Source organism: Arachis duranensis, chromosome 2 (assembly GCF_000817695.3).
Source record: "Arachis duranensis cultivar V14167 chromosome 2, aradu.V14167.gnm2.J7QH, whole genome shotgun sequence".
Taxonomy (NCBI): Eukaryota; Viridiplantae; Streptophyta; class Magnoliopsida; order Fabales; family Fabaceae; genus Arachis; species Arachis duranensis.
The window spans coordinates 70,911,250-70,936,726 of record NC_029773.3 but is presented as its reverse complement, the minus strand read 5'-3'; the positions used below and the strand labels follow the sequence as shown (position 1 = coordinate 70,936,726).

Here is a 25,477-nt window from a genome sequence, read left to right as displayed (position 1 = left end):
TATAAGAAGGGGACATGAGCTAAAGGAATATATTAGTTCAAGCTAGTCATATAGAATAAATATTTAGCAAATATTTTAAACCTATATAAAACATTAATTATCATAAACTAGTATTTTCTAACTCTTGGTATAAGAGGGGACATGAACTAAAGGAATATATTAGTTCAAGCTAGTCATATAGAATAAATATTTAGAAAATATTTTAACCCTATATAAAACATCAACTATCATAAACCCCTTATTTTTTATAGTGTCTTGCAAGTATAGTTGTTGCTGTAATATATTATTTTTTTTAGTAAAGGACTATATTCATGTATGTCTATGGACGGGCGGAGCCTCATACATTGTAAGGGGCAAAGACCCTCCAATTTAAAATTTTATATATATATAGTCCTTTAATTTTTATATTAGTCTCTCCTAATTTTATTTTTTTTCCTCTCTTCTAAAATTATATATTTTTGTATTGGTTTCCTCCAAAAAATACTAGTTCTGGCTCTGTCTATGGACGAAAGTTGTGAATTCTCTTCACATTTTCAAACTATAGAACAATATAATCTTTTCAATATTCAGAAGAATTAAGTGAAGATAGTTTAACCAAAATGGTTTCCCTTTTTTTTGCTTTAAACTATAATTTACATTATGCCACCATTGTACATACATCACGTAATTTTTATAATTAATTATTTAATCTTTTTCCCCCTCACTTTTGTTACACAAGCAACTCCTAATTAATATTATTTTTTCAATGTTTTTATGAGGCATGAAGCCTTAATGTCCACCTTTTGTGGTCTATATACTAGTTGAGCTAGAATATATATGTCTTTCCAACTAGAATGATTAAGAATTGAAAACAATGCCTAAATTGGAGGTTTCTATTTTGCTTATATTAATATTTTGCAGCTCTTGATATAAGGAAAAGACATGAATTTAGTAAGACGTTCTTAGTTATTCTGGAATCATATCTTACAAAATAAGTATTTATAAAACATGATCATCTATCATAAATTTACGATTGCGAGAAAACAAAAGGAGAGTGATTGATGATGAGTGGCCAATGAAAGTTGACTATAACATTTTATGAGGCATATAAAGCTTTTCAAATTTTATATTAAGCATCGTCTGAAGTTCATTATATAGCATAATATCATATCATATATGTTCTTACACAATTAAATGAAATTATAATCTAATGAATAGTTATCATAGATGGTTCAAGAGACATGTTCAAGCTTAACTATGCAAAAACCTCATTCGCTAAAAATTAGAAGGTTTTTTTATATATTAATATTTTCTAACTCTTGTTACAATGAGGGGACATGACTTAAGAAAGGAATATACTAGTTCTGGCTAGAATAATCATAACAAATATTTAGGGAATATTTTAAGCCTATATAAAGCATATGAACTACATATCATATACTAATGTTTTCAAGATAAAAAAGAAGAGTGATCAATGGCTAAGAATAGTGCAGCACTTGCAATTGCAATGTTAATGATTTTAGTAATTACTTGTTCTGGTGCGATAGATGAGTTTCATCATGAAACTATTCCTGAAGAGGTTTGGACTACATCTTATTATATTGCATCTGGCTCTCTAGAATACTGTGCCAAGGAGTGCACGATACGCTATAAGAACAATTTGAAAATGAAGAAAGAATGTGTTAAGAATTGCATTATCCGCAAATGCAGTCAACTTTTTCCGACACATGAAACAAAACGGATCGAATGCACTGTCCGTCTTGTTGCCCAGTACAACAAGAAATTCTTGTAAGTATATCTAAGTTTTGGTTTCTATTAATTATAATATTTGATATGACCATTTCTTTAACTTTTTTATTTTTAAATTTTGTCTATTAGAACATATTTAATATATAGGAGTTACTTCGATAAAGATGTTAAAAGTGTCTTTTTTTTTTTAAAGATATTTTTAATAAATAAAATTCAACGTACTAAATTATTTTATTTTTATTAAAATTAGACTGAACAAATCAGTTTAGCCGAAAAACTAATAATTAAATTTTAAATTGATCTAAATTAATATTTTTTGTATAAAACAACTACAATATTTTTATTATAAATGTAGTCATTTTTTATAAAAGATAATATTAATTTAGACTAGTTCAAGATTTGATTCACTATTTTTTCAGTCAAATTAATTTGTCTGGCCTAATTTTGACAAAAAATAACACGATTTAATTGATTATATGTATCAAATTTTAATTATTAAAAAATATATTTAAAAAAATATTTTAGACATCTTTATTTGAGTGACTTTCTTAACATATTACATATTAATTTATACAAGATATATCTAAATGTATACTATAATAATATATAATATCCTAAATTAACGTATTTTATATAGCTGAAGGATCAATCATTTATCGAAGAAAGTATTTGTGGCATTTACAATATCATATAAAACAAAATTCTCGAAGATAATTTAATTAATCATGGTTTATTTCAAAGTTTTGTTTTCATTTTGAAGACTTTTTGTTGGATTAGATCTTAAAGCTTGGTTTCAATAGTGTTAGGGATCCGATGGATTTCAACAACAATTAGCCAAGAGAGGATAAGGCCTGCAAAAAGCATACATAGTTAAAGATTACGAAGATTTCTAAATCCAAACACAATCTTGACGCATCCAAATATTTGAAACCCACCATTCCCCCTCATAAAATCCTCCACCGTTAACTATATCTATATCCAAAGTATTTTTTTTTTCATTTCTATCGTCAACTAAAAACCAAACCAAACCCAAAAACAACAACAAAAATCAAATAAAACTCCTTAAACATTAGATCCAAAGCAGAACCTACATCCTACGGAATATTCTGGAACAACGCAGAACCCTAATGAGGAAGCAAATGATGAGAGGTTTTCGGCAAGAGAATGCCTAGTGCTGCAAGAGAACCAAGGTGAAGCAGGACTTTTGGCGGGAAGCAAATAGTTTGCAGGAGGGAGTTGTGCAACTTTACCATTTTTCATATCTACTCTTCTTCCTTAATGTTACATTGTTATGTGTTTTTTTTATTATTAATGTTATGCTTGTCATAGACTAACAAATTTGATAGTTAAAAATGGGTGTTTTCATTTTATGTTTTTTTTTTTTTTTTTTTTTTTGGTCAACTTTATTAAAAATACAAATATATATATATATATATATATATATATATATTCAAGTAAATAATACAGAGAAATGAAGATTAAGAATATAAAGCAGAAGAATCACAGAGAAAAAGAGCTCACTGGCAATAAAATGCCAGTAAAGAGGCACTTTGGGCGTTAAATGCCAGAATGGCTATCATTCTGGGCGTTTAACGCCATTAAAGCTATCATTCGGGGCGTTAAACGCCAGAATGGGCAGCATTCTGAGCGTTTAACACCATAAATGACAGCATTCTGGGTGTTTAGAAAAATGCCCAGTAAAGAAGGATTCCTGTCGTTTAACGCCAGCCAGGGTATCTGGCTAGGCGTTAAACGCCAAAAGAGGCAGCCAAATGGGCGTTAAACGCCAAAATGGATAGCATTCTGGGCGTTTAACGCCAAGATGACACTATGGAGGTAACTTCTTTTCCAATTCAAATTCTTTCAAATTTTCATGTTTTAATTCATAACTTTTTGCATCAAACATATTTTAAACATTCATCTTTCATTTTTTTTTTTGAAAATTTTCAAACTAATTTTTCAAAAATCTTTTTCTTAATCTTATCTCATATTTCGAAAATCCTTGCTAACAATTAATGTTTTGATTCAAAATTTTAAGCTTGTTACTTTCTTGTTAAGAAAGGTTCAATCTTTGAATTTTAGAATCATATCTTTTAATTTCTTGTTAGTCAAGTCATCAACTTTAATTTTTAATATCAAATCTTTTTAATTTCCTTTTCAAATATATTTCAAAATAAATTTCAATCATATCTTTTCAATCATATCTTTTCAAACATATCTTTTTCAAATCATATCTTTTTCAAAATCAATTTCAAAATCATAAAAATAATAAGTTGTTTAAAATTAAATTTTAAAAAACATTTTTTAATAACATTTTTTTCCTCTGAACGCCAACGTGGTCCTGTATCCCAATCACAAAAGCTCGTTCACTAGAAGGAAAAAATCATAGTGTGTGTTTGAATTACAGTTTAGAAACGGGAATCTGAATAAAATTGATTTTGCAAACTTAATTTTGATTAAAAGTAAGTTTGTGTTAAGTGATTTATGTTTGACAATCTTTATATCAAAATAGATTATAGTAAAATAAATATTGTTTGGATTACACCACTTAAAATCACTTTTGCATAATATTTTCTATGTCAGTAGGCTAAAAATTAATGCACAACACCAGATTTAAATTTCTATACTCACTTAAGTAAACAAACCCAATCAACTCAAATTAGTTAAGACAAATATTAATTATTTTTAATTTAATATCTTTAATATTAAAAATGATTAAACTTTAATTTTAAGTATAACTTTGTAAAATATTTATACTGAAAATGATTATATATATTTTTGTTTAGTTTTTTTAATAAATTTTTACATATAAATTGTAGAGACTAATTTATAATTTCAGTAAAAATATAAAAATTAATTGTGTAATTTAATCAATTTATTATTATTATAATTATTCTTCAGTTTTTGTTTATTTATTTCTATTTTTATTCTTGCCATATTATCGTGGCTCATAATTGTTTTCTGTCCAAATTTTGTCTTCCCAAATCTAGCTCCATTAAAAACCAAACAGCCCACGCCATGACAACAAAAACTAACAAAAATATGTCACATTAACAACCCCTTAATGCCTTCATATTACGGATTTTATATTGTAATCAACCCATATAAATTTCTGTCACTACTGCTATTTTTCAGTCTATGTCTGCTACTGCAACAACAACTATAACATGTGTCGAGAATTGCTTACCTCCATCTCATTTTAGTAGGTGCTGAAAAAATTTTACTTCATCACAGTAGCATTGGCCAAATCCAAAAGGAAGTATATTTGTATTTGGATTTGGATGATTTGATTTATTGACGTACTACTTTTTGAATTGATGTTGGTTTTTGTAATTGTTAATTTTGTGCTTTCTAGTTTGTTTATTTTATTGGTTTCTATATAATTTTATTAAATTTTTAAGGTTAAATTGTACAGTTAGACCTTATACTTTCAATGAAATTATAAATTGGTCCCTACACTTTAAAAGTTTGTAATTAAGGTCCAGTTTGGATAACCAACTTAATTAAGTTCATTTTGATAAAATAACTTAAACAATAAATGACTCTGTTAAAAGTAATTTATAAATAAGTTATTTTGTGTTTGGATTTTTAACTCTAAAAGTGCTTATTTTATAGAAATGTGATAAAAAGTAGAAGTATTATGAGAGAAGTCATTTTTTAACTTCTTTATAAGCTCCTAAATAGCTTCTTAGAAAGTTGTAATTTGGTTTTGAAAATTGCACCCGACATTAATACTACTACTTTTCATAAGTCAAAAGTTAAAAAAAAAATTACTTCTAAAGTTTTCCAAACGGGCCCTAAGTCTATCAAGAGAATTAAAATTTATAATTTAGTTTTTACTGTTCAAAAAGTGTTGATTTAACAAAATATTCTCAGCATATACTAAAAATATTCTGTTAAATTAAACACTTTTTGAACGGTGGGGACTAAATTAAAAATTTTAATTTTCTTTAGGGACCCAATTACAAACTTTTAAAGTGTAGGGACCAACTGTGTAATTTAACCAATTTTTAATTAGGTTTTTATATATATTTTTTATTTTCAATTGAATTTTTACACTACTTTTAATTTTGTAATTAGATCATTCATAGTGTAAAAAATATTAGTGTTGACTGAATATTTCTCTTCAAATTGAAAGCATATGTAGTTAAGAACCTAACTAGATTTTTGATCATATATTTTTTTAGAAGAATATTCTATTAATTTTAATATTTTTGACATAAAAATGATCTAATTATAAAATTAAAAATAGTGTAAGAACATAATCAAAAAAATATAAAAATCTAATTGTAAATTTAGTAAAGTTATAGAAACTAAAAAGAATAATTAAATTTTTTTATATACTAATAAAGGATAAAGTACATACAAATGGCACATCGAACTAAAAGAATATTTATCTTTAGAAGCGAGTCGCTGTTGGCAAGAGAGTCTTCAAATGTATTTGAAATTGGACTTCGTCTTAGGTGGAAAAGGTATATTCAGATTTTTGGTGATCTTAAAAAAATATAAAATAAAATAATAAATTACATAAATGTCCTCATCTTCTTTCTTTTCTCCCATCTTCTTCTGCTTCTCACATTTTTTTCTCTATAGCCACCGCTGCCACCACCGTTTCTGTTGTATCTACCTTCATGACGGTCCCGCATCCGTATCCACCACCATCACCACCAGCCCTAACTCTAACCAACGGCGAGATAAAAGAACTGACACTCTTGACCACAAATCCCTTAACAGGGGTACACTGGTCAAAATCCAAGTTCACAGGCTTAACAACCATGGGAGAGGACACAGTTTTCCAAAAGTCTCGTCTAAGGACAGAAATGGAATTTTCCTTTCTATGTGAATCCCTCTCTCTTAAACCCATCAAAGACTCAGGAGTGTCAATAAGAGGGTGTCTTCCAGGAAGCGGTTTGGTGCCCCGAAAGATGGGAACGGGCGAATTGGGTTCCAGTCTATCAACGTAGATGAACTGGTCGAGCTGCATCTTGTTGTTCATAACGAAGTCGTGTTGGTCAGAAGGGAGTGCAACGTAGATGGAGTGCGAGGAATCGGACAGCTTAATATAGAAGCCGTGTTTGAGGAAGAGGCTCTTCTCGTCAAGCTCCGTAGGGACTATGTCGGTTATTTGTAGGAGGGAGCTACGGTGCTTGCTCGTCGGCTTTTTGCCTGTTTTCAGGCCTTATAGAAGCTTCTGGAGATTCCAGGTGCTAGGTGACGGCGGCTCCTCGTGACGGCTTCTCGTGGCGGTCGTGCTCCTCTTTCGGCGACGTCACCGACAAGAAGGATGATAGAAAAAAGTTGAAAAGAAAGGACAAAAATATAATTTTAAAATAGAAGTATTTATAAAATATTTAAACACACACATATATATATTAATAAAAGTTTTAAATCTGAGCCATTGATTCAAAAATTTAATGGTCATGATTTATAAAAAATCTTGGACTATAAAGGTCTTGAAAATACTTTTCCCATCGAAAAAAAGCTCCTTGAAATTGGCTTATTCTATTGTTTTGTTCGATGAGTTTTGGATGCTTTTGAACACAAAGAAGTATTATTATTTGATGATTCTTTCTTTAACGTATGATTGTTTTTATGTTGAACATAATAATTTTGGATGTTATGATGTATTATTTTTTCTGCCGTTGGAATTGAGGTGTTTTAGATACCATAATTAATGAATTTTAGATGTTTTGATGTAGTAACGAACAATTTTGGAGGTTTGCTGTAAGAATCGTAATTAATTAATTGTTTAATTAAAATAATTTAATTGTTTACAATAGATTTTAAAAATTTATAATATTAATTAAAAAAATTAAATATTATATTTGGATTTGGTAGATTTTTTTGAGTTGGAAAATTTAATTTTCTGTGAAAAAATCGCGTAAAATGTGTACCGGTAAATTAGCCGGTAGTACCGGTTTAAATATGTCCGGTACTGTGTGAGAGCAGTAAAAATGGTAGAAAAATATAGAAAAATAATTAAAGTTGAAAACCAGACACTAATTCTAAAAGTTTGGCCTAAAATCGTGTCAAACGGACCAAAAACACTAATGGGTTGGATCGGACCCAAGCCTAACATATAAATACTCTCATTAATGCCCATTTTAGCCACTTCACACTTCATAATTCAACACACTCAGCAGCTGGTAGGGTTAGAGAAGAGAGAGAATATTATTCACTTCCTCACTCTTTTGCTTGTAACTTGAGCTATGGTGCTCCGATTCGCGAACGGTTTGCGCCCACGCGAAATTCTTGCTGAGCCTGTTAGTTTCATCAAACCAAGGTGGTAAGATTTTTGAAAATCCTTACCCAGATTTCAGTCCTAACAAATTCAAAATTTTACGTTTGAGTATTGAGTAGATTTTGTATTTTTGATTGATTAGGTGGTATCTAAGCTTGAACTATTGATGGTTCGTGCCCCAAATACCATCGAAAAAGGTAAGAAAACTTTTTACCTTTGTGAATTTGTGAATTTAATAAACTCTAGGTTGATTTATGGTGATTTATATGATTTTAGCTTGAATGGAGTAATTTGTGGAGTTGTCTTAACTATTTGGAAGCATTTGGACTTGAATTGGTGGCTTGGTTTTGGTTTGAAAGCTTGATTGGAATCAAATTTGGTGTTTTGTGCATATTGGGAATCGGCCAAGGGATGATTTCAATTTTTTCTATGTAATATGTAATATTTCTGTACACTTAGACTAGTGGATCTTAGGATAGGATTGAAATTGGTTGTTGACAATTGTTAAATTAATGATGTGTGATGATGTTAAATGATGGTGATGATTTTGATGACGTGTGATGAAAATTATTGATGTTGAGGTTAGATTTTGTAGTTATGAGACTTTATGATGAGGTATGATAAATGATGCTTATGAATAGTGAGATTGTGTTAAAGTTGCTAATAGTAGAATCTTAATGTAGAAATTGTGGATTTTTGTTGAATTATGTTGGAGAATGTTGAATGAAATAGGTTTAAAATGATGGAAGAAGTCAATTGGTAAGTGAGGAGACATAGGGATGTGATTGTGGGCATGAATGGTAATATTTAGTGTACATTAGAATGTTTATGAAATGGTTTTGGTTGTGGAGTTTTGAAATTTAGAGAATCTTATTGATTTTGTGAAACTTGGTTCTTGATGAATTTTGGCAGATCATAACTAGAGCATGAAATCTTAAAATTTGATTATCTTTGTTTTAAATTAAATGTTATGTCAATAGCTTTAAAATGATATAAAGTTTGAGGAAAATAGAATTTTACAGAGGAAGTTATGAACGTTTAAAGTTTGGTGTTTAAAATTGAAATTCTGTAGCTTAAGATTTTTCCAAGTCTGATACAGCATGCGTACGCGACGCGAGCATTCTATTTGGGTTTGGCATCTCGTGTACGCGGGCACTGCTTACATATACGAACTATCAAAATTTTGACCCTTGCATACGTGAGAACTTAACATGCCACACAAGCATTCCATTCGGGTTGGAATACTCGCGTATGCGAGCAGGGAGTTGCGTACACGAGCACCCAATTTTTCTGTATGCGTACGTGGGACAGAGGCTTGTGTACGCAAGACCCCTGTTTTGCTGGAAAATATTTTTTTTTTCGTTTTCAAGGGTTCTCTAACTTTCTAAACTTCTTTAAATTACTGTTTAAGAGTATTATCTAGTAATTAGGCTCTAAGATTAATAGAGAAAAATTAGTGACTTAAATAAGTAAATTTCTATATTAATTTAGAAGACGAAAACTTAGGTTTCTGGAGTATTGAGGATGGAATAGTTGTGTGGATTGGGAGAGTACTATATTGATGTGAGTATGGTGAGCTATGGGAATAAGAATTGAAACTATTTGTGATGAGTCTAGGACTCGAAGATAAATGAGAAAATATTGAATATTGAAAGTGAACACTGATGGAATATGGATGAATATTGTTTTATGTTGGTATTGTTTGTTGAGACGCTATGTGCCTGACAAGGACGGTGGTTAATCCCGCTTGTCGAGGTTGCAATGGCGGCATAAGGACGGTGGTTTATCTCGCTTACATTGAGATGTGAGGTTTATGGCTGAGTATCCCACTCGCATCATTTCGGAATCACAAGAGTGTGTCGGGTACTATATCCCTAGACCGTGTGCCAGACACGATATCCCTAGGGGTTCCCATTTATATTCGTGACCGAAAGGCGACATTCCCATGGAAATGTGTAGGGTTGGTAGTTGAACCGATAATGTGATATCTTAGCCAGTAGGACATGCATTCATCATATGTATTACTATGTGTTTGCTTGCTTTGTTTACTTGCATAATATGCCTAATTATATAACCAGCTTAAGTGCTTCTTGATTTACTTGCTATACTTGATAATTACTTGTGCTTTACTTGTATGGATTACTTGTGTTTTCTATTGGGATTGAGGAGGTTCGGTAGGCGGTGGCGATGAGATCGCATGACAGTTAGTGTAATGACACAATTTTCAGTACGTCATGAACACACTGAAAATCGAGCGCTGCTAACTTGCCTTCCTAAATTTAACTATTACTGATTATTAAGCCTGTAGTCGTGTTAGCACGAGATAGATTTTTCTTGGAAAACTTTTTCTCTTATACATGAAAATCTTTGTACAAACGACGGGTTTCGAAAAACTTAAACATTCACATATAGAATTACAAGAAACCAATGAATAAAGCAGTAAGTAAGATAAATATATTAATTTACATCACAAACATTATAAGCAAGAGTCTTAAAGAAGTTAAGTCGGTTATATATATATATATGATGCTCCGGGTCCTGACCCATAAAAGAAGCCTCTTAATCTGGAACCTGAACTAACCTAGTCAGTCTGTACAACTCCTAATCTCTCGCTGGATCTATCCAAAAGTGAGAGACACTACAACATTTTGGGTCTATGGTCACGGTTTTTTTGTCACGGTTTTTAGGGTGACCAAAAAAGAAGCTATGATCACGGTTTTTTTGGAAAAGGTGACCATAAAGTACCTATGGTCACGGTTTTTTTAAAAAGGGTGGCCTAAAAGGGTCTATGGTCACGGTTTTTACGCATGCCTATGGTCATGGTCACGCTGAAAAAACGTGGCCTAAAGTGTCAGAATTTGAAAATTGAAACCGTGACCATAGATGAAAAAACCGTGACCATAGACCTATGGCCACGAGAGAATAGGTCACGGTAAAAAATCGTGACCATAGATCCAAAACCGTGACCATAGATTTATGGTCACCTTTTTTACTAGCTATGGTCACGGTTTTTTACCATAATCATAGGCCTTTTTTTTTTTGTTGTGAGACTAAACTAAAATTTCTACGCTAAGCTGAAGGCACCACCCAAAATATGCTGCCAACTCTTACTGTCCCTGATCAATCATTGCAGCCAAAAGACGAGAATTATTTCACCTTCATATCCTGCTGTGGGTCCTATTTCTGTCTAAAGGGAAAGAAGGAAGGGATAAGAACTAGGAAATTCTTAGTAGGGTCAAGGTGGATAATTAGTTTCATTTTATTTTAATCTTTAGCCAACAACCACACACCATAAAACACAGACAAACTTCAACAAAGCATGACGAGTAATTCACTCAGAAGTCAATTAACCAAAAGCACACAGACACGTTTACAGAATTTCATAACATAGAGATATGCTATTACCAACGTGGTAACTCGTCGTAGGACTCTTCCCAATCTCCATATATCTGTGCTATTACCTTCTGCTTTGCCATCCAAACCTTCCTGTAAGCAGGCCTGAATTCATAAGTTGCTTATGTTGCTTCTTACAACACCTTAATCGTAACTGTAGCATCCGCTCTAACGAATAGAAAGATCCTCGCACAAATGACGTGGCAATTGAGCTGATGGTGATTGCTCGAAATCGATGTAGCCAAGCAAGTGTGCGGACCATTATACCTTCTAACCTCCCATGTACCTTTTCGTGCACGAAGTGAGATGCGAATCAACCAAGTGCAACCTTTGTCGAATTCCTTGCATTTTCCATGGTACTTAAGATGATCTGACTCTAACACCCTGTACTAAACACCTTGACGGATGCTATAATTCTTCACACTCAAGACAACTTCCTCTTTATTCTGGAATGATTGTCCAATCTAAAATTCTGTAGGAGCAGTTCTATGATGCAATTCTTGACCCCCAAAAGCAGCATCTACGTCTGACTATTGCCCTATAGCCTCCAAGTTTAGGGTTGAAAAGTGCGAAAGATATTATTGTGTGTCGGAACTTGATGAGTCATGCTGTGTATGTGGATTGCTTCTTGTTTCGTCATCACTATCTTCAACTATATCGACAAGCTCTTTGGCCAAATCATCATCTCGCATTGCATTCTCAACTCAATTAGGTTCACCCAACCCTACACAATTAGGAATCATAATAGGAGAATTAGCCATTTCAACTGTTAGATACCAGAACAAACAGTTCTCCAATGCTCTAGAACCATCATCATCTGTACGGTTCAAATCAACTGCAAACATTGGAGATGCAACGAACAAATGAACTGATACAACCTTAAGCATCAAATTAAAAGCACTCCCAAGACAGTTTACAATTTAAAAAATTGTATATTAATTTGTTATATCTCAAACAACTAAATTTTTTAACTGGCCATCTACCCACAAACTACAAAAAGAAGATTAAGTATTTGTCGTTCAATTAAATTTTATATATAGTATGATAAATATAAATTTCTCCAAGTAAGTTGGCCGAATAATTTGAAACAACTTTATTATTCAAATTTTTGAGTGGAAATGCATCTTAAAAAATTGGTACTAAAATAGTTTTTTTCCTTTTTAACTTTTCCTATATCTGTTAAAAATAGACTAAATTTTTAAATTAGTCCTAAGATTGACGTCGTATACCAAAATTATCTGTGAGATTCTAATTGCACCAATTACGTCCCTGAGATTGGAAAAGCTGCACCATATTAGTCTCGAACCTGTTTTCTATTAACGACGCGCTGACGTAGCTTTATGAAATAAATCTTTGGTGACACGTGTCACCTCATATAGTTTGACCACGTGTAACGGTATGATGATGTGTCGGTTAGCAACATGTGGCATGCTAATATGGACGGTTATGCCATATGTCACAATGTTATTTTGCCACGTGTTGGATTATACTATGTGTCACAATGTTATTTGTCCACATGTCATCCAATATGTCATCATTACATATGGCACCAAATTGGTCTCTTACTTTGCATCAAATGACTCATTTTAGTCACCGAAATTGAATGTCGTGCACCAAATTAGTCCCTTCGTAAGTTTTTTCTCAGTTTTTTTTTGTAAATTTAAAATTCTCAATATTTTTTATACACTAATTTAATTATATTTTTTATTATACAATTTTTTATAATAAATTTTTTAATTAATAATTTTAACTTGTGGTTACAACAAGTGCTAATATTAATTGTGTAATATATGAAAAGGTCGCCTAGTTAAGTTATAGATAAAATAAATTATTATAATCGACAGTATAAAACTGTCTTATTAATTTAGTGAGAAGTCAATTATACGAGGAATCGGACATTCTTAAAACGGATGGGAATAATAAATTTATATTAGTTAACAAGTGGCTTATCAAATATTCTTAAAATATTTATTAAGGTGTTAAATATTAAAAAATTTGTATTAAGAAATATTATTATACTCTTAACTTACACTCTTTACTAAATCAATATCAATATCTCATATAATTTTTTAATAAAATATTTTTAAAAAAAGTTGTATAATTAAAACTAAAATTTAAAAAATATTTTATAAAAGTACTTGTATTTAAATAGCTTATGAAAAGATAAAAATAAAATTAGTTTATTCAAAGATATTAAAAATTTTGAATTTATAAAAAAAGAAAAAAAACTGATGAAGAGACTAATTTAGTACATTGATATTCAATTTTAGGGACTAAAATGCGTCATTTGATATAAAGTAAGAGACTAATTTAGTGCATATGTAACGATGACATAGTAGATGATACGTGGACAAATAATATTGTAACACGTGGCAAAATAGCATTGTGACACATAACATAACCATCTACGTCAGCATGTTATGTGTCACTGACCGACACATCATCATATCGTTATACGTGGTCAAACCATAAAGTGACATGTGTCACCAAAAATCTACGTCATCAAATCACAAAACGGGTCTGAGACTACTATAATACAATTTTTTTAATCTCAGAAACATAATTAATACCATTAGAATCTTAAAAATAATTTTAATGCACAGAATTATCTCAAAAACCACTTTGAGAATTTAGTCTATGCGAATATTATTATATATACTTTTCATTTTTTGAATTTTTATGATAATACGGATTATATCTATTTGCACTAATATTTCGATGATGCTCGTTAATATAAAAAACTCAATACACATATCTTGACTCTGGTATGGAAATAGGGTCTCTATGCATGGAGACAATAGATAGGATATTTTAGTATTTTAATAATTAATTTAAAGGATATATTCATATTAAAATAAAAAGGTATTTTAGAATTATTATAATTAATATTTTTTATCATTATTTTTAATTATTAATTTAATTTTTTTAGTCTAATAATCAAATAATATATTTTAGTTCATAATTTTAAATATTAATGATTAATTATTAACCAAAAAATAATAAATTTTAATGGTCTTTTCACATTTTTTTTTTTATTGTATGTTAACACAATTATAATTTTTCTTTTAAAAACATAAATAGTTTAATTAAAAATATCAATAATGGTAAACTCTTATTAAAAAGAATAATACTATAAACAGTTATTCCAAGTGAAAATTCAGGTGGAGTTGACTTCACGTCAAGTTGATAGTTGAGAGCCATTAAATTATTTGACTAATTTAACTAAATTTTCATCTAACAGCTCTCAACTATCAACTTCTTGTGAAGTTTTCACTCTTATTCCATTCCATATTAGCTTGTACGAATTCTTAGAAAATAAATACAGATAAATAGATATGAAAATGGATATATAGACTATATATCATTATTGTTCAACATAGGACCTTATCTAAATAACCTGTAGCTTGGCCACATAAGCTCATGTTACATTCAACTGACTCATCTTACTCCTTTCTCACGCTTCTACATTGATTGACATACCCATGTATTCTGCTGTGTGTTGTGCTTTTTGAGAAAAAACAAACAAACAAGGCAAGAAGCTATGGTCTTGTGTCAGGCACAACCATACCCATGTATTCTGCTACTTCCTCATCCTTCAACTCCAACCCTCATGCACTTCTCTGTTACTAACAGGTTAGTACTTGTTCAACTTCATCCTCTTTTGTCATTTTTGTTACTACTAGTATTTCTATACTTGCAAAGCACCTTGCATTATGTAAGACGAGGTAAAGGCCGTATCCACATGGTGTAATGTAGGCGGCCTAATTTGATGGCTTATATAGTGTGTGTTTGAATTACAGTTTATAAACGGGAGTTTGCATAAAATTGATTTTACAAAAATTTTGATGAAAAGTAAGTTTGCTTTAAGGTGTTAAGTATCAGTAGTTGGTACAACGAGTTCACAACATTATTTTACAAGATTGATCATTTTGAAAACTTCTACTTCACAGGAGGTTTCTGCCCTGCTACTTAAACAGAATCAAATGTTCATCATTTCATGTGCATTCTCGTAAAATACCCAGTGAAGGTGAGCTTTAAAACAATATATATGGAGCAATTATCAGATAACCAAATCACTCTTTAATGAAAACCTTGTAGGGAGAAGGCACAATTCAGAAGATAAATTAAAATCCCACAAAGATAATGGAGCTTCTCCGGTAACTAATCTTTGGGAAAACCTTTCAATTTGTTGAGGATAAGTTTATTCTACACTGCACTCACATTTTATAGTTGGATTCCAAATATGTGGTGTAGGCTTTAAAGACTAAAAGGATGATCCAATCTATGACATTGTATTTCATACTAAGAGTGGCAAAAGTGAAACTTTTGGATCAGATCATCAAAGTTATCCAAGCAACTATACCAACTGTGTTTCAGATGACGACTCGATTGCCCCTTGCTTGCGTTTCTAATTCCCTGAATAAACCTAGTCCTCTTCCTTCTTTCAGTTATATTAGATGGAGTTTATCAAGGCTCTTGTACTTATTTAACATCCGACTTGAAAAAAATGTTGCAATGTAAGTTGCAGAGTCCATTCATTTGAGTTCATCTACCGAATAGTTTAAACTTTTGTTTTCCAATGTCTGATATGGATTGTTTCAGATTCTTTGTGGTGCTGCTTGTAGCATGTGTCTTATTTACTGTCATTGGTGGTTTCCTGTTCTTCAAGTTCAGGTAATGCAAAGAGTTAATTTGTATTTTCTAGATTTTGTTGAGAATGAGAATACTTTAATGGCTTTCTTTGAAGCTTTGGAAGTTCCTAAATTGTTTTGAATCATCCAGGAATGGTAAACAATCTCTAGAGGACTGTCTCTGGGATGCTTGGGCATGCCTTTGTGATTCATCTACTCATTTAGTAGTATGTACAATGTTGATTTCATAATCATTTCTTTATATATATATACACTGCATCTCATGTTACTTAAATTATAAGCATATTCAGTTAACAAGCAAGGAGCGGTTTATTGGCTTTGTTCTTGCAATGTGGGGAATATTATTGTACTCTCGCCTCCTAAGTATTATGACAGAAGAATTCAGGGTAAGGTTTCTTGAGGAATCAAGAATGTTAGTTTTTTGTGCTAGTGGATCGATAATTTAATCACTATTTGCTGGCTATTAGGACAGAACAATATGGAAAAACTCAGAGAGGGGGCTCAGATGCAAGTGCAGGAGACTGATCATATCATAATTTGTGGGATGAATAGTCATTTGCCATTCATATTAAAGCAGTTAAATAAGTATCATGCATTCGCAGTTCTGTTAGGCACGGCGACAACGAGGTAACTAAGTGATCCACAAGTCTAGAAATATGACCAAATTGTTGGATCTGTAAGTAATATGTTTGTTCATTCTCATGCAGGAGGCAGAGAATTCTCCTTATGGCTGATCTTCCAAGAAAAAAGATCGACAAAATAGCTGTCAGTATTACTAAAGATTTGCGCCACATTGATATCCTTTCAAAAAGGTATGGTTTATGGATTCTGTGAAATTGCATTATTCAACTTCCATTTTCTTAATTGTTAATAAAAATTTGTGTTCCATGTAAAATGTCTGTCTTTGCAGTTGCAGCCTAAGCTTAACGGAATCATTTGAGAGGGCAGCAGCAAACAAGGCACGCGCAATAATTATACTGCCATCGAAAGGGGACCGGTAATTAATCTTTGATTAGTTCATGTTTAAGGTGTTTCTGCTTCACTGGAAAAACTAAGTAGCCTTTGGAAGAGAGACAGAGAATCAGAGACTGAGATCAAGAGATAGAAATTAGAATAAGTCTCAGTATTGTGTTTAATGTAAAGTAGGAGATAGAGATTGAAATAAGAATGAAGTTCTAATTTAATTTGCACAAAAGTAAAGTTGGAATTAATTAATTGAAATAGAAATATTTTAAGTATAAAATGTTATTAAAGTTTTGGTCTCCTCTCTTAAAAAGTTAATCTCCTGTGTTTTTACTTTTTGGAAGTATTGAAATACGGCTGAAATTTTAAGAATAAAGACCGAAATTTTAGTATTAATTTCTAAACCAACAAATATGATACTAAGTCCCAGTATCTTAGTTTCCGTCCCAATGGCTCAAAACAAACGGTAGCTAAAGGACTTGAGGGTATATAATAAAGAATATATAGTTTTTACCTTTAATTTCCGTTTTGTTATTTGGTGATGAAGTTAATTGATTTTAGATTCTTAATATTTTTAGGTATGAAGTTGACACAGATACATTTCTGTCGGTTTTAGCCTTACAACCAATTCCAAACATGGATTCTGTCCCCACCATAGTTGAGGTATATATAAACTCTATTTAACCAGTGACTTAGAAGAAGAAAGCTTGGTTGACTTGACTTATTCTTATTCGTAAGTGCAGGTTTCGAGCTCCATCAGCAGCGAGCTTTTAAAGTCAATCTCTGGACTAAAAGTGGCGCCAGTGGAAAATGTTGCATCCAAATTATTTGTTCAGTGCTCGCGACAGAAAGACCTCATAAAGATCTACAGACACTTGCTAAACTATCAAAGTACTGCATTTGCACTCTCATCAAGCATTTTGGGCCCTTTGATTGTGTTCATCTATGAAGTCTAACATTCAGTATTTTAACTTGTTACAGAGAATGTGTTTAATCTTTGCAGCTTGCCTAATCTCGAAGGAATAACTTACTCGCAGCTTAGACATGGATTTCAGGAGGTAAAATGATAATTATTAGTGGAGTAAAGTAACAGCTAGGTCTCTGAAGATTTTGACAAAAAAAAAGTATCAATTTGATTCTTCACATGTTTTAATATGATTTGTGATAAATAAAAAACAGTTGATAAAGATTATATGAAAATTCAAAAGATAATAAATGTTTTATTGTTCAAAATCACATTGTTTCCATGCTCATGTTGCAACAATAGGACATGTACTTTGGTAGGTAACAAAATACATAAGTCAACTCCATTTCGTGTCACACTATCTATTGACGGAAAGACATATATTTCTATCATTACTATCGTTAAAGACCTCATTGGTACTCTTTTTTCTTTAAAGGGTAACTAGTCTGAAATCGAAATACTTGCATGTAATTGTCACTTTACTCTTATTACGCTTATTACTCTTATTAATGACATTCAAATGTGAATTCCATTTGTAACTGTTTATATTTTTCAGGCTGTTGTGTGTGGTCTATGCCGGAACGGAAGAATATACTTCCACCCTAATGACGACGAGATTATGCAAAAAAATGATAAAGTATGTCAAACACAAATTAAATCTATTTCATGTACATATCTTTCTTGGCAAGTATTTTCCTAAATTAGGTTCTGTTTTCATCAAACTTGTCTTTCTTTGTGATCAAGGCAAAAAAGTTTTAAAAGCCATTGTCGTCGTTTAGGTACTACTCATCGGATCACTTCAGAATACTAAAGATAAGATGGAAGGCACCGATAAAATTCAAAGTCTTCAAGTTCCTGAAAAGATGGAATTGAGTGAAACAAGACTTGCTAATGTTGTGAAGCGTCCGAAAAAATCAGGTTCCAAGGTACATACTACAACTTGTACCTTAGACAGTTGGATATGTTTTGATATATACCACTGGAATTGTGTTTAAAGCTTTAATTATCGATGGTTGTTGTGATCGTCTTGTAGGCATCAGACACGAATCAAGGACCAAGAGAGTGCATTCTTTTACTTGGGTGGCGACCAAATGTCATAGATATGATTCAAGAATATGATAATTATCTTGGTCCTGGAAGTGTTTTGGTAAATTCGTATAATATACATATATTTAAACTACAATATGCTTAAAACAGACATAAATTTAATATATGAATGAATTTAATTTTGATGAGTAAAATAATGTCATGTCACTAAAAAATAATTATTTTTTACTTTGATCGCATGAATGGTCATCCAAAAAAATCCGATAAAATTGGACCACTCAAAAATATTTTACACTATTGGTATATCAAAATTAAACTCTATATGAATTTTATTAATAATCCTTTGTTCATTAGAGAATTCTTTCTTGCAGGAAATATTATCAGATACGTCATTAGAGGAGAGGGTTGGTCACAACAAACTACTCAAGAATGTCCGTGTTTCTCATAGGGTATTGTTTCATTCAGAAAACTATGTGATCAAATTTGAATAGATTGGTACTGCTTTTGCTGCAATCTTTCACTTGCTTTAAACTTATTTTTTTATACTAGATTGGAAATCCTATGGACTACGAGACTTTAAAGGAAACCATATTGAATATCCAGAGTTCTATGAAAGATGAAGATATTCCTCTATCAATTGCTGTAATATTTGACAGAGAATGGCTTTTTGGAGGTAACTTCTTTAGCATAGAAATAAGTTCTTTTTAGGTCATATTAAAGTAACTTTTTCTAATATTATATTCTATGTTATTTTCTTTGCAGATGCATCCATGACAGAGCAGAAATCTGTTTATTCTATCCTACTTGCTGAAAATATCTGCAACAAATTTGGGGTTAAGGTGATGTTTCTTTCAATTGAAATAACTAACTTAAAAATAGTAAATACCAAATTGATCAATTCCAGATCAAACTTGTTTCCGACAAATTTTTACTAGCTTGAAATACTTGATAATTACTCTTCTCCCATTAGACAAATTAGTTCCTCTGATGCTTTCAATCAAACTTTTACTATTAGTTTGGACATATAAGTTTTTTTTTTAATTATAAGATAATTATATCTAAAACATATTACTATAAGACAAATTATTCTCTCTTCAATGCAAAAAAAAAAATGTATCTGATATAATTAATTTTTCTGTTAACATATTTTGTTATAAGACAATTTGTCAAAAAAAAAAAATGCACTGCAAATTTGATTCCTCTCTTTCAAAATTGACCAATTTGTCAAACATAATTAATTTTAATTTGTAGGATTTTAGAGAATAAAATTTATTAAGGAACATAATATCCAATAGGGTAATTTATGTATTTAAATTATGGTAAATTTTATCTAACTCTCTCTAAATTAAGGAGTAAGTTAACCTTTGTGACATATTTTTATATTATTAAATAAAATAAAATGAATTGACTTAATATGATTAACTTTAATTTTAATTTAATTTAAGGTTTGTTAATCTAATCAATTAGTTATGATATAATTTTTTTGCAATTATAAAAAAATTATTAAAAAGTTATTTTTTTAAAATTATACATTTATTAATCAATTTCAATCACAAAATAAAAAAATCTCAAAAGACAAAAAGGATAAATAAAATGAAAATTCAAAAGGCACAAAAAATTTTAAATTGTCAAAATTTTTTCTCCTTGTTTTCTTTTTGAAAAAAAAATTAAAAATTATAAAATAAAACTTCTCTAGTAATTTTTAAAATTTGTAAAAAAAAAAATATATTATACCATAGTCTATTGCTTAGGTTAACAAAATTTAGATTAGATTAAGAGTGTAATCATGGTAAGCTAATCTATTTCATTTAATAATAATAAGATATGTTATTTATAACTTATCCTTAATTTTAGAGAGTATCAAGTAGAATTTATCTTAAATTATATAGATACCAAAATTATCAAATTGTCCTAAAAATAAAATAGTCATAATTTTGTCCTCTTACTTTTAATATAAATCAATCGTGGACATAGGACAAGTTTTTAAATAAAAATATGAAACCTACTGAAAAGTAATTATTTAAGTAAAAAACATGCGAGAATAAATCATGGCAAAATCATTATTTACGTTGATAAGAAAGGCATGGACGTAGCAAAAATTATCATGGCACAGACTGCATAAATCGTGATAGAGTTATTATTTTTAGACTGAAAAATATGACACTAAGAGAAAAGCCACGATTTAAGGATAATATTAAATAGAATATTTATAAGGAATAAGCATTAAGATATATAATAAAATAGAGTACTTACTGACTAATCTAATTTTGTAGATAGAGTACTTACTTAAAGTACTTACCGTAAATATTTTGTATATAGAATAGTTGCTACTTGCTAATCTAATTTTTTCCACTATATTGGAAACATATTATTTTACTAAATTCATATTATTTACCAAAATTTTAAATATTAATTGTTTTTAATATTAAATCTATTTTCATTAAATTATTTTAAAAATTATATTTAATCAGAATTACTTGCATATATTAACTAATTGCTTATATTTATGAGTTAAATACTAATTTCTTATAGTTATCCTCTTATTCTAAAAATAAACATCTCTTGTAAAAGAACATTATAATTAATTAGATGAATATTATCAATACTTATTATTTATATTAAAAAAATATTAATAATAATATCAATATGAATGCATTTAGAAAAAGAAAGAGTTATATTTGTATTTGTAACTATATATAGATCCAAAAATTTAAAAATAAAGTATATCAATTATTGCATGAAACAATTAATTTGTTAATTTAAATATGGTTTCAACCAAATATAATATTCTCTTATAAATTTTTCTAAATTGATATTCTCTTATTAAAAATTTTATATTTCTATAAATGTTTTTAAATTATTGATATTCTCTTATTAAGGTTTTATTAAAAATTATTGATATTTTAAATTGTTTACATTTTTGTTTTAAGATTGGGGTTATCAAAGCTTAGAAACTCTTTGAATACAGTATTATGGGTGACCATCATGTCGAATAACTAGAACTAGCCTTTCTCACGTAAATTGTGGGTTTCACATTGGTTTTAGGCTGAACCAAATTTTTTACATAAATTGTGGTTTTTTTGTGTATTAGATATAGTTTTAGAAATATATACAAACTATTAAAAAGTATAATGCTTTTTTTTTGGTTATATCAGCTGAAATAAGTTAGTTTTTTATAATCCATAATCTCAATATATAGGCCACAATATATACGTTAGCTTTTCAATAGATTTTATATATTTTTTTAAAACTTCTACTATGCCCACGATTTATATTAAAAACGGGAAGACAAAGTTATAACTATTTTACTTTTATTAGGACAATCCGATAATTTTAGTATTCATATAGTTTAAACAAGTAAATTACTGATATCCAGTGTGATCCATTTTTGTGGTCTTTTTGTGTATTAGATAAAATTTTAGAAATTCGTAAAATCACTTATCATAAAATCGTGGTTTTTTATCATCCAAAATAGGTTAGTTTTCAGTAGGTTTTATATATTTTTTTTAAAAACTTATTCTATGCCCAAAATTATAGTTATTGTACTTTTAGGATAATCGAGTAGTTTTAGTATCTATATAGTTTAAATAAGTAAATTAATGATATCCAATCTGACCCATTTAATTTGAATATTTATTGTAACTTACATGATACATTTTCATGTTTAGCTGATATCTTTGAATTGGTGATTGCAGGTCCAAAATCTAGTTGCAGAGATTGTGGATTCAAAATTGGGAAAACAAGTAAATTCTTAAACCTTAATTTAGCCTTTGAAATAGTTCGTATTAGATTATATTGCAATAGCAATATGCATGTGGTTGGTGTTGATGAAGGAGTTACGTAAAATGGTGGACGCAGATGAGTAGAATCAAGCCATCAGTGACGTACATAGCAGGGGAGGAACTAATGAGCCTTGTAACAGCTCAAGGTCTCACAACTAACTTCTTGCAGTCACTTTAATTACTTACAGCGGTAGCTTCTATTAATGGCTTGAGTGTTTGTATGTTTCAGTGGCTGAGAACAGTGAATTGAATGAGGTTTGGAAAGATATTCTCGATGCAGAGGGGGACGAAATATATGTAAAGGTAAAAAGTAAAGAATAATGTTATATATCTAAATATTTTTATTAATAAGTTCAATTAAATTAGTCTAATATTAATAAAAATTAGTTATAAATAGTATTATTTAAGATTTATTATTTAATTTGATTGGACTTTAATTAATAAAAAGACTTAGATAGGTAGTATTATTTAAAAATAAATACAAAAAATATTTTATTAACTCTAAAATATTAGTAATTAGGTACTATTAAAATACGTTTTTTAATTTTAATATTGAAAAAGTGTTCACAAAAATTATAAATGATAATTAGAAGAAATCTGAGTCAAATTTAAATATCAAAATCAAAGGTTAAATATGTATTTATGATTTTTTTAATTTTTTAAATTCAAGCATCTGAAAATCAAATTTGTGTTTGTAATTTTCAAATAAAAAAATCTAAGAGTCAACTTTTTTTATTATTTTAAAATTACAAATCTAACCCTCTAATTTATTTACTCCTAAACTTTCATCATAAAATTAATCTTCAAATTTTGTTATTTTTACTTTTAAAAAAAATACTCAACTTATTTTTAACAGTAGATTATACTATGCTTGTCCATTTCTAAAATAATTAGTCACTAAAATAATCAAATTTTTTATATATAGTGAATAATTGAACTTTTTGTAAGATAATAATCAAAGATTTTTTTTCATAAAATGATCAAATTATTTTATTAATATAAAAAGATCAACCACCAATATTAGATATAAAATTTGACTGTAAATGTGTATCAAATTTGGTAAGTTATAAAATTAATTAAATTATATTATTTATGAAGTTTGATTATAAATATGTGATTATAATATGAATATAATAGGTCATGGTATATTATTCCTATACAAATAGTTAATTCACTTAATTGGTTACTAACTTTTAGTATCGGTGTAATATATTCCAATACAATTGATGATTACATAAGAATCAATATCAATATTATTAGGAAGAGTGGTATTTATTACTAATTATTACATGACCAATTTTTTAGTGTTCATTTGTGTGCCAAACTTGCTAAACTTATTTTTTATAATAAATATCAAATATTTATAATTTATTAATTTTATACTTTTAAATTAAATATTAACTATTAAACTTTTTTGATAAATTAAACGCCAAACTTTTAGGTAAAATAATAAATACCTTATTACATTACTACATTGTTATATATTTAGGAGTGTTAACAGATTGGATTATAATCCGCAAATCCAAAATATTTATTCGCATCTAATTTGTATGATCTGATATGTTTTAATAAAGTCGAATCGTAAATATTATATTTATATCTACAGATCTGTTATACATATATGCATGAAATAAATAAATAAATAAAATATATGTATTATATTTATGTATTATTTTAATTAATAATTATTATTCTTTACGGGTATATAATCTGATCTGATTTGTAAATATGTGGATCGAATCCTAACATAAAAAATACAGATATTAGATCCGATTTAATATGATAAATTTAATTTAGTGTATATTGGATCAAAATTTTATCTATATTCCATCCGAATCATAAATATCCCTAACTGTAGTTTTGGTTTGTGCAGGACATTGGGCTTTACATGAGGGAAGGAGAGAACCCAACATTTTGGGAGCTGTCTGAGAGAGCATATTTACGGAGAGAAGTAGCCATAGGTTATGTGAAAAACAACAAGAAGGTATAGCTAGGTGCCTATGCCAATGGTAATAATTCAGGTTAAACCATTAATTAATATTAATTGTTTGATTTGCAGGTAATGAACCCAATTCCAAAGTCAGAACCCCTCTCTCTTGAATTGATGGACTCCTTAATAGTCATATCTGAACTTGAAGGAGAACATGTTCAGCACCCTACGCCTTAACCCTCAGTCTTTAATCACAGTTTTTTTTAAGAATTTATTATTATTTTTTATTTTGTTGCCCTTCCATTATCAGATAATTAAAAGAATAGAATTAGAAGATGTAACCATTTTTTTCACGCAAAGATGACATTGATCAAAAGTCCTCTAATTTTAACATATGAATGAAGTTAGTTATTAAAAATAGAATGTCTCACCTATGATTTAAAAAATAAGCGACAGGGATCATGAATTTGTAAAGTCCAACAATATCAATATTCTCCCGCATTTTTATATTTGACTGGACATTATAAAAGTTTTCAGCAACTTATTTTTCAATTTTACCTATTTCTTTATAAATATATGGCATGACTGGTTTTAAATATCTACACATTTTAGACAATATTAATTTGATTTCTAAAATCTGTCATATCTCAAAACTAATATTTTCACTTGTTTATCAGCATATTGGCTAGCTAGCAGCCCATTTTTCAAAAACAAACATAAATTGGAGATCATTCTTAATTTTGTTTCTTCTATAATTCAAAGTGAGAAAAGAAATTA

The 25,477-nt window shown here is 29.4% G+C and overlaps 1 protein-coding gene across 1 annotated transcript; it reads left to right on the top strand.

The window, feature by feature from the left end:
- The first annotated feature begins 14,766 nt into the window (after positions 1-14,766).
- LOC107474840 (putative ion channel POLLUX-like 2) lies at positions 14,767-25,111 on the top strand. Its single transcript, XM_052256902.1, has 24 exons — positions 14,767-14,995; positions 15,313-15,389; positions 15,461-15,519; positions 15,617-15,879; positions 15,965-16,036; positions 16,145-16,217; positions 16,296-16,400; positions 16,487-16,641; positions 16,722-16,826; positions 16,925-17,011; positions 17,556-17,640; positions 17,721-17,868; positions 17,959-18,035; positions 18,498-18,578; positions 18,721-18,867; positions 18,975-19,088; positions 19,360-19,437; positions 19,538-19,661; positions 19,751-19,827; positions 22,684-22,731; positions 22,847-22,916; positions 23,000-23,073; positions 24,644-24,754; positions 24,830-25,111. The coding sequence occupies exons 1-24, from the start codon at positions 14,904-14,906 to the stop codon at positions 24,935-24,937; spliced, it is 2,430 nt and encodes an 809-aa protein (XP_052112862.1). The 5' UTR covers positions 14,767-14,903; the 3' UTR covers positions 24,938-25,111.
- Positions 25,112-25,477: the final 366 nt, after the last annotated feature.

Coding starts and splice junctions, on each gene's coding strand:
- LOC107474840 (XM_052256902.1), top strand. CDS start 14,904: ATGGTCTTGTGTCAGGCACAACCATACCCATGTATTCTGCTACTTCCT. Junction 15,880..15,964: donor CTTGAAAAAAATGTTGCAAT/GTAAGTTGCAGA, acceptor GGATTGTTTCAG/ATTCTTTGTGGTGCTGCTTG. Junction 17,012..17,555: donor CTGCCATCGAAAGGGGACCG/GTAATTAATCTT, acceptor TAATATTTTTAG/GTATGAAGTTGACACAGATA.